The sequence below is a fragment of the Sapajus apella genome, unplaced genomic scaffold, assembly GCF_009761245.1.
Source record: "Sapajus apella isolate SASKATOON/1434 unplaced genomic scaffold, GSC_monkey_1.0 scaffold68, whole genome shotgun sequence".
Taxonomy (NCBI): Eukaryota; Metazoa; Chordata; class Mammalia; order Primates; family Cebidae; genus Sapajus; species Sapajus apella.
In genome coordinates, this window is record NW_022437008.1 from 1,322,674 (window position 1) to 1,332,305 (window position 9,632).

At 51.5% G+C, this 9,632-nt stretch overlaps 2 protein-coding genes across 4 annotated transcripts in view; one reads left to right on the forward strand and one right to left on the reverse strand.

Annotated features, from left to right (window-relative positions):
- Positions 1–6,670, reverse strand: part of SNRPA (small nuclear ribonucleoprotein polypeptide A) — a 13,271-nt gene extending 6,601 nt beyond the window's left edge. Inside the window, exons 1-3 of the mRNA XM_032248721.1 lie at positions 6,482–6,670; positions 5,928–6,022; positions 628–800 (exon numbers count right to left, since the gene is read on the reverse strand). Of these exons, the coding sequence (XP_032104612.1) occupies positions 628–800; positions 5,928–6,000 (246 nt within the window). The 5' untranslated portion in view covers positions 6,001–6,022; positions 6,482–6,670. The remainder of the gene's footprint in view (positions 1–627; positions 801–5,927; positions 6,023–6,481) is intronic.
- A 61-nt stretch (positions 6,671–6,731) lies between these two features.
- The window catches only part of CUNH19orf54 (chromosome unknown C19orf54 homolog), a 9,161-nt gene continuing 6,260 nt past the window's right edge, over positions 6,732–9,632 (forward strand). The window contains exon 1 of one of the 3 annotated variants that reach the window (XM_032248719.1): positions 6,732–7,947. In XM_032248719.1, coding sequence (XP_032104610.1) covers positions 7,625–7,947 — 323 coding nt within the window. In that variant the 5' untranslated portion in view covers positions 6,732–7,624. The remainder of the gene's footprint in view (positions 7,948–9,632) is intronic. The other 2 variants (XM_032248718.1, XM_032248720.1) reach the window with 2 other exon arrangements.

The window sequence follows — 9,632 nt, forward strand, 5'->3', positions numbered from 1 at the left end:
AAAAAAAAAAAAAAAAAAAAAAAAAAAGCCAGGCATGGTGGCTCACAACAGTAACACTTTGGGAGGCTGGGGTGCAGGCGGATCGCCTGAGGTCGGGAGTTCAAGACCAGCCTGACTAACATGGAGAAACCCCGTCTCTACTAAAAATTAAAAAAAAAAATTAGCCAGGTATGGTGGCATACACCTATAATCAAGACCAGCCTGACCAACATGGAGAAACTCTATCTGTACTAAAAATTAAAAAAACTTAGCCAGGTGTGATGGTATACACCTGTAATCCCAGCTACTTGGAAGGCTGAGGCAGGAGAATTGCTTGAATTTGGGAAGCGGAGGTTGCAGTGAGCTGAGATCATGCCATTGCACTCCAGCCTGGACAACGATAGCAAAACACCTCAAAAAAAAAAAAAAAAAAAAAGGGCTGGGGTTAAAAGGAAGGGCCCAGGGTGCCCAGCAAAAAAAAAAAAAAAAAAAAGTTTTTGAAATGAGGCAAAGTGCAGTGGAGCTCGGTGCAGCCTCACCTTGGCAAATTAACCCTCATATCCCCTCCTCCACTCCAGGCCCACCCAGTCTCCTATAACATTTCACACACCCACACCCACACCCAGCCTCCATACCCACAATACTCACCATGGGCTTGTCATAGAAGGGGAAACCCTGCATGGAGCGCAGGGCATTGGTGGCGCTGCTGACCTCCTTGAAGATGACAAAGGCCTGGCCCCTCATCTTCAGGCTCCGTGATACCAGGATATCCAGGATCTGGCCAAACTGGGAGAAGATGGCGTACAGGGACTTCTTCAGCTCTGCAGTGGTGAAAGAGAAGACCTTTGAGCTCTCCCTTTCAGAAGAAGTGCAGCCAAGATGGAAGACCATCAGCCAGTTCACGGGGTACCCAGAATGCCTTGAGTGCACAATCTCTGAAGACCTAACGATCACAGAAGCAGCCAGGAACTACTCAAGTGGCCAAGTATACGCTTCTGTAAGATGCGGACAGTAATAGTACCTACACCAGAGAGCTGCTATGTAACGAACACGTGGACATACATGCAAAATGCTCAGAACAGCATCTGGTACATAGTAAACGCTCAACAGATATGAGTGATTATTTTCATTGCCACCAGCACCCTGACACAGGCCTGCATGACACGACCCTGGCAAATTTCCCCCACTTCATCATCCCTGACCACATTCCACCTCGTTCCCCAACCACACTGGCCCCCAGGCCTGAGACACCAATTCTGCCCCAGGGCCTTTGCACTGGCTGCTCCCTTTACCTGAACATCCCTCCCCTGAGGTTTACATGGCCGCCTCCTTCTAGTCACCCAGGTCTCAGAGGAAATGTTGCCACCTCTTACCACATTTCTTTTTTTTTTTTTTTTTTGAGACGGAGTTTCACTCATGTTACCCAGGCTGGAGTGCAATGGCGTGATCTCGGCTCACCTCAACCTCCGCCTCCTGGGTTCAGGCAATTCTCCTGCCTCAGCCTCCTGAGTAGCTGGGATTACAGGCATGCGCCACCATGCCCAGCTAATTTTTTGTATTTTTAGTAGAGACGGGTTTTCACCATGTTGACCAGGATGGTCTCGATCTCTTGACCTCGTGATCCACCCGCCTCGGCCTCCCAAAGTGCTGGGATTACAGGCGTGAGTCACCGCGCCCGGCCTGACCACATTTCTAAATGTCTTCCCGTGTCACTCTTACTCTACTTCCTGTTCTTTCATGGCTATTTCCCGCCTCCTATCATGAGACATTAACTTGGGTGGCTACAAACATTTGACTTAAGATACCATCAAGTGCTTTTGTGTTTATTATTATTTTTTAAAAGACAGGGTATCATTCTATTGCCCAGGCTGGAGTTCAGTGGCATGATGATAGCTTACTGCAGGCTTGATCTCCCAGGCTCAAGCAATCTTCCCACCTCAGCCTCCAAAGGAGCTGGGACTACAGGTATGCAACACCACGCATGGCTAATTTTTTAGTTTTTGTAGACACGGTCTCCTATGTTGCCCAGGTTGATCTTGAACTCCTGGGCTCCGGCAATCCTCCTGCCTTGGCTTCCCAAACTGCTGGGATTATACGCGTGAGTCACCACATCTCCACCAAATGCTTTTAAAGACAATTTCACTTCCTCACAACAACCCCATGAGGTGGTGACTATGACTGTCCCAACTTTACTCAGATGGAAACAGGTTCTCAGAAAATGCCTCACCGGCGCAGGACGAGTATCTAGAGGGCACAAGGAAGGGCATGGCAGACCCAGTCCACATACTCCATCTCAACCCAGTACTGCCCATATCTCACCAGCAAAGGGTCTCACTTAACACCAAGTGGGTTTCAGCTCAACAAGGATGGTCTCCCTCTCACCACCCAGGTCTGCAAAGGGTAACAATGTCTTATGCAAAGAAGATGGCTGAGATGGCCAAGCTTGGTGACTCACACCTGTAATCCCAGCTCTTTGGGAGGCCGAGACAGGCAGATACTTTGCACTCAGGAGTTCAAGACCAGCCTGGGCAGTATGGCGAAACCCCATCTCTACAAAAGATACAAAAATTAGCCAGGCATGGTGGCGTATGTCTTGTGGTCACAGCTACTTGGGAGGCTGAAGGGGGAGGATCACTCTAGCCTGGGAGGCAGCGCTTGCAGTCCATGATCACACCACTACACTGCAGCCTTAATGATAGTCAGACCCTGTCTTTGAACCACCCCCCCAAAAAAAATCCTGGCCAGGTGTGGTGGCTCACACCTGTAATTCCAGCACTTTGGGAGGCCGATCACTTGAGGTCAGGAGTTCAAGACCAGCCTGGCCAACATGGTGAAACCCTGCCTCAACTAAAAATACAAAACAAAAAAAAATTAGCCAGGTGTGGTGGAGGGCACCTGCAATCCCAGCTACTCAGGAGGCTGAGGCAGGAGAATTGCTTGAACCAGGGAGGCAAAAGTTGCAGTGAGCAGAGATCATGCCACTGCACTCCAGCCTGAGTGACAGAGACTCTGTCTCCAAAAAAAAAAAAAAAAAGCTGAGCCAAAGCAGAAGTCACTGGGTAAATTAGATACCAGACTAGGAAAGAAGAAAATGCGTGTAGGTTCGGTGGCGGCAGGGACAGTGAGTGGTCAAGGCTGATTTTTAGGTAATAGCCAAAATTTCCCCTGGTGGTGACATTTCTGGTTTTCCTCTTCATACTCCATCCCATGACTCTCGCTCAGACTTTACTCATTCCACTGGACTCTGGGCCTCTCTACTGTCCGGCACCCCGCTCATCCATTCGCATTTACCCTCCAGAGCTGGGAGGATATTCCATGAGGGAGGCAGTCAGGACAGGGAAGCACTCTGGCTCCCCAACACCCTCAAGACCAAGCCAGTGCCTCACAGCCATGAGCCAAGACTGCACAGCTCATGGGAAGCTTCTCCATGATGTACAGGCCTCTAGGCCTCAGGCCCACAAAACTATGTCTAATACCCAGAACGCGTCAGGATCTTTTGCCCCTAAACATCTGCACAGGCTGGCCCAAGTTAGAACACTCTTCTCCCTCGCTGTAACATAAATACTGCTTCCTCTATCTGGTAGGCTGTCCAAAATGTCTCCTTTTCTAGGAAGCTGAACGGATCCCTCTGTCTTTTTTTTTTGAGACAGAGTCTCACCCTGCTTCCCGGGCTGAAGTGTAGTGGTGCAATCTTGGCCCACTGTAACCTCCACCTGCTGGGTTCAAGCAATTCTCCTGCCTCAACCTCCTGAGTAGCTGGAATTACAGGCGCCCAACACCACACCCGGCTAATTTTTTGTATTTTTAGTAGAGACAGGTTTTCACCATGTTGGCCAAGCTGGTCTCGAGTTCCCCACCTCGTGATCTACCTGCCTCGGACTCCCAAAGTGCTGGGATTACAATCCCAGCCCTCAACACTCTGCCTAAGCTTCCTGCATGATGGCCCTGACTACTATGTGCTGTCACTGTCCTAAAGAATCAGGGTTTGGGCCAGGCCCAATGGCTCATGCCTGTAAACTTTGGGAGGCCAAGGTGGGCGGATCACCTGAGGTCAGGAGTTCGACAGCAGCCTGACCAACAATGGAAAAACCCCATCTCTACTAAAAATACAACATCAGCTGGGTGGCGCATGCCTATAATCCCAGCTACTCAGGAGGCTGAGGCAGGAGAAACGCGTGAACCCAGGTGAAGGTTGGAGTGAGCTGAGATCACCCCATTGCACTCTAGCCTGGGCAGTAAGAGCGAAACTCCAACTCAAAATAAATAAATAAAACCAGGATTCTATGTCACCAGTGTGCCCCCAGCACTGCCTGATCCTGGTTGGGTAGCACACTCTAAAAGCATACGCAATATTTACATTCCTGGGTTATTTTTTGAGACAGTCTCACTCTATCGCCCTGGCAGGAGCACAGTACTACAAACTCTGTTCACTAAGACCTCTGCTTCCTTCCCGTGTTCTGGGAGGGAAAAAGTAAAAAATTGCAAAAAAAAAAAAAAAAAACCCTCGGTTTCCTGGGTTTCAAGTGATTCTCCTGCCTCAGCCTCCCGAGTAGCTGGGGCTACAGACATACACCGCCACACCTGGCTAATTTTTGTATTTTTAGTAAAGACAGGGTTTCGCCATGTTGGCCAGGCTGGTCTCGAACTCCTGGCTTTAAGTGATCTACTCGCCTCTGCCTCCCAGTGTGTTGGGATTACAGGCGTGAGCCACTGCGCCTAGCTGCAGGCTTTGCTTTCCTCAAGAGCAACTTCACCGGTAGCCTCGAACTGAATCCCAGCAAGCTCCTTCGCTTCTCCCGACAATTTTCTTGAGGTGATAAGAGCTAACATTTATCCAGCCCTTCCTAGCTGCCAGGTACCATAAAACAGAAACACTTCGAGATTTAGCTAATTTAATTTCCCCCAACATCCATGCAAAGGTATTATGACTTTGTTCAGTTTTTCACACACAGAAAATGAGGTTCAATAAACGTGATAATTTACTTGAGAAAGCAGTAGAGTCTTGCCGATTTCAATAATTGAGTTCTTTTTTTTTTACACAGCTTCTTGCTCTGCCCAGGCTGCAGTGCAATCATAGTTTACTGCAGCCTCAACCTCTGTAGCTCAAGCGATTCTCCCACCTCAGCCTTCTGAGTAGCTGGGACCACAGACGTGACCCACCCATGCCCAGGCTTTTTTTTTTTTTTTTTTTTTGTAGAGACAAGATCTCGCTTTCTTGCCCAGGCTGATCTTGAACTCCTGTGTTTAAGTGATCCTTCCGCCTCGGCCTCCCAAAGTGTTGCGCTTACAGGCCTGAGCCACCAGGCCCTGCCAAAAACTGAGTTACATACCGGTGGCTGCAACCACTTTACTTGCTATGTGACCCAGGGCAAGTCACATCACCCCAGTCTCAGCTTCTTATTTGAGGAATGGGAATAACAATAGCCTTCTTCCTACAGGCTTGTTTCGAGGATTAAATGTAACCAAGACTTATATAAAAGCGCATAGACCAGCCCATGATACAGAGCGTTAGACACCAGTACGGTACATTTTCACTGTGCGCTGATCATTGAAAACGCCGGTGACCAAGAAGCCCCAGGCGTTGCCCTCACGGAGCTCAAAGGCCACTGGGAGGAGAGAGCCCCACGACAGCCCACAGGAATCCGGGCTTGATGGGAGGAAGCCAGGGTCAGCCACGTGAAGGGACGCGGGATAGGGAAGGCTTCCTGGAGGAGGGGTCCTGTGTCCTGAAACCTTTTAAGATGAGCAACAGTGACCAGGTTAAAGGGCAGAATTTAAGATGAACAAACGAGTGTTGAAGGCAGAGGAAGTCGTTTGTGTAAAGGCCAAAGGGATCACTGGAACAGTCTGCTTGGACGAACACTGAGAAAGAGAAGCAGATGCAGGGGGTGGAAGGGAGACCAGCCCGTGCGGGACAGCCTGGAGCGCGGACTATCCCGAGAACTCACCATCCTTCTTGATCTTCTCATTGAGGTTGTTGATATAAATAGTGTGGTTAGGGCGGGTCTCGGGAACTGCCATGGAGTGAAGTGTCGAGGTAAGGCTTAAAGGAGGAAAAACGTGACTTTAGCCCTGGTTTTCTCCAAATCCTTTGTCCCAACGTTGGCTTAACGGGCTGCTCAAGGATCTTCCTTCCAAGAGGAAGTCAGGTAAGGCAGGAGTGGGAAGGACGGAGGTACAGCGTGGGCAACAAAGCGTGCGTATGACCCGCTTCTTGAGCCCGCGTGCGGAGGGAACTCTCGAGAGATTTACTACGAGTTCCAAGATGCTCTACGCGACTCAGTGGGCGGTGCTCCCTAAATGGCGATTCCCATTGGCCCACGCGTCGAAGGGCAGTACGGGAGAAAAAACCCGGATGTAAGAGCCACTACAGGAAGAAAGGACGGGTCTTCGGCAGCCTGGCCTCCGGCGGCAGAAAAGTTTTCTCAGACGGGCCCAGGAAGGCCCGGACGCCAATCGCACCGCCCGCCCTCCGCCGATGTTCGTCTGCGCCCAAGGTTACCTTCCGACGGGGCCGCAGTTTTCTCAAGCGGCACCTGCTACTTTTCTGAGACTAAACCACAAAGCTTTCTCTCCTGGCCCCGCCTCTACCGTTCTGCCAGCCAATTCCCACGCGGAAACTCAGTAGCTTGACCAATCAGAGCAAGACTCGTTTCTAGGCTCAGTTCTTGCCAATCAAAACGATATTTGGGTTCCCGCCTAGGTAGAAAAACACCGCCCCACTTTCGACAAGCCCACCTCCTTCCGTAGCTCTAGGGTCTACGGACCAATCAGTGAAGGTCACGAGTGTTTTGCCAATCGGGACGCGTTTCGCGCTGCGGTGTCTTCCGGAGGCAAGCCTGTTTGAAGCCCCGCCTCTTCCCCGTGTGTGCTGCGTTTTCTGTCACGTGATTGCCAAATGGGCGGGCACCATTGAGGTTGATACCACATGATATTGGAAAGGGGGTGTGCGGGGACCGCCATTTTGCGGGAGTGGGCGGCTCATTTTACTTCCTGACTCCTTTCCCTGTTCCACCGGTTATCGCAGCGCCCTCCAGCCTCTGATCTCTGAGTCTCCAACCCACAGAGGTTTTTTATTGCTCTGACTCCAGGACCTTCTCTACAACTAGGCCGCTTTCCCTGCCAGGTGTCCTTTTTGACCTCTTGCCTCTGACTCAAAAGGTCAGCTCAAAGGTTCCGAACTCGGGCCTGGGATGTGAAAGGGGATTGAGCCTAAGTTCTCCGAATCTTTAGCCCCGGGCTCCTAAGTCACACCCTTCAGGCACCTCACGCTAGGTCTGAGCCTTCGTATCCCAAACTTACCCGAGTTTCCACATTCAGCCCCAAAGAATGAGTTAACTCCTACTAACTCTCCACCTAAGCGTCCCGAGCTAACCAACCCATCCCGGCCCGTACCACAGATCCGGTTCCGGATTGAAGGGCCCCACCCTGTTAACCTACAGGTGCCTTAAGACGTGTCAGCCTCGCAATTCCTGCTCCCACGGTTTCAAGTGTTAGCCCTGGTCCTTTCACACCCACTGCTTTGCCCCCAGATTCTGGAATGCAGCTCTTAAACTTTTAAAATTTCCGTCCCTGAGGTCGTCCTCTTGAAGGATCCCTGCCTCCCTACCTTCTGAACCCCTCAGCACCTCCTATAGACCCCAAAATGACTTCACCAAGCTCTCCTCCCCTAAAATCACCAATCCCTCCTCCCAGAACCTCTGTACCCCAAGCCAGCAGTATTCCACCTCCGCCTCTACCCACGAGTCCCCTGGACTTTTTAGCTTTTCCATCCCGTCCCTGGAGTCAGCAAACCCCTGTTCCCCCACCGCCCCCACTGCCTCCTCCACCCGCTGCCTCGGGGCCTGCTCCCCCTCATGTCTTCGGCCTGGAGAAGAGCCAGCTCCTGAAGGAGGCCTTGGAGAAGGCTGGCCCGGTCCCCAAGGGCAGAGAAGATGTGAAGAGGCTCCTGAAGCTGCACAAGGACCGGTAGGGTCTCCATACCCCACCCACCACCCAGGCTCTGCCCCAGTCAATTCTTCGCAGATCACTTCATCCATCTCTTTTTGGGGGGTCCCCGTGTCCTCAAGATCAAACAGCCTGACTACTTAGGTCCCCTACGGAGACCCCTTCCGTGGTGGTGTGCCTCCAGCAGTGAAGAAGCTGTCCTCACAAGTGCCCCGTCCAGACCCGGACGTGGTGGCTCATGCCTGTAATCCCAGCTACTTTGGGAGGCCGAGGCCGGCGGATCACCTGCGGCCAGGAGTTGGAGACCAGCCTAACCAATATGGCGAAACCCCATCTCTACTAAAGATACAAAAATTAGCCGGGTGTGGTGGAGTGCAGCTGTAGTCCTAGCTACTAGGGAGGCTGAGGCAGGAGAATTGCTTGAACACTGGAGGCGGAGGTTGCAGTGAGCCCAGATCGCACCACTGCACTACAGCCTGGATGACAGAGCGAGACTCGTGTCTCAAAAAAAAAAAGTGCCTAGTCTAGTGGGGGAGACGGACCCCTCCACCCCTCCAGACAGTGACAACCCAGAGTGGTTAGGGCTGTCATGACAAAGTCCAGAGGGGTGCCTGACCCAGGCTGGGGAGTCAGGGGGAGCTTCTTGGGCAGGAGGAACCCTGAGAGCTGTTGAGCAAGTCGTGCAAAGACTGTGTGATGAGAGTAAACAGCTTGTGCAGGGGCCTGGAGTGAAATGAGGACATGTTCTATTCAAGGAGCTGCAAATATGTCCTTAACTTGCCGGGGGAAGTGGCAAACATGAGGCTGTGAAAGCAGGCAGAGCCAGCCACGCAGAACTGAGCGGCATGGATGTGTAAAGGGACTGGGACTGTCCTGAGGGCATGGGGGAGCCCTGGAGAGGCTCTGTGCAGGGAGGGAGGCTGCCTGTGGAAGTGATCCTTAGGAGACTCCAGGAAACTGGGGCATCCAGGGACCCAGGTGGGAGGGCAAAGGAGAGCACCAGACCTGGCCTGGGGCCATGGGACTGAGGTTTAATGATTGCCTGGCTGAAGAAAAAAGGGAGAAATTAGTTGCCTGAACTCACATTCTACTCCAGGTTCTCTGGACACATATTTTTTTAACGGGGTTTCCCTCTTTCATCCAGGCTGGAGTGAACTGGCGCCATCTCAGCTCACTGCAACCCCTGCCCCTGCCATTCCCCCTACCCCCACCCCAGGTTCAAGCCATTCTCCTGCTTCCCAAGTAGCTGGGATTATAGGTGCCTGCCACCATGCCCAGCTAATTTTTCTATTTTTAGTAGAGATGGGGTTTTGCTATGTTGGCCAAACTGATCTTGAACTCCTGACCTCAGGTGATCTACCTGCCTTGGCCTCCCAAAGTGCTAGGATTACAGGCATGAGCCATTGTGCTCAGCCTCCAGACACATTTACAATCTTCCCTAAATGCCCCCACTGAGATGAGGCAAATTTGATGCAAATTACAGCCACCCTTTACTGCATGCCTAGCCTATGTCAGGCGCTGTTTTAAGTGTTTAAATGTTAATTTATTGAGTCCTCTCAACAACCTCATGAGGTAGAAACTTTTTTTTTTTTTTTTTTTTTTTTTGAGGGGGTTTTTTTCCCTTTTCCCCGGGGGGGGGGGAAAGGGGGGGATTCGGGCCCCCCCCACCCCCCGTCCCCTGGTTTTGGGAATTTTCCTCCCCCAGC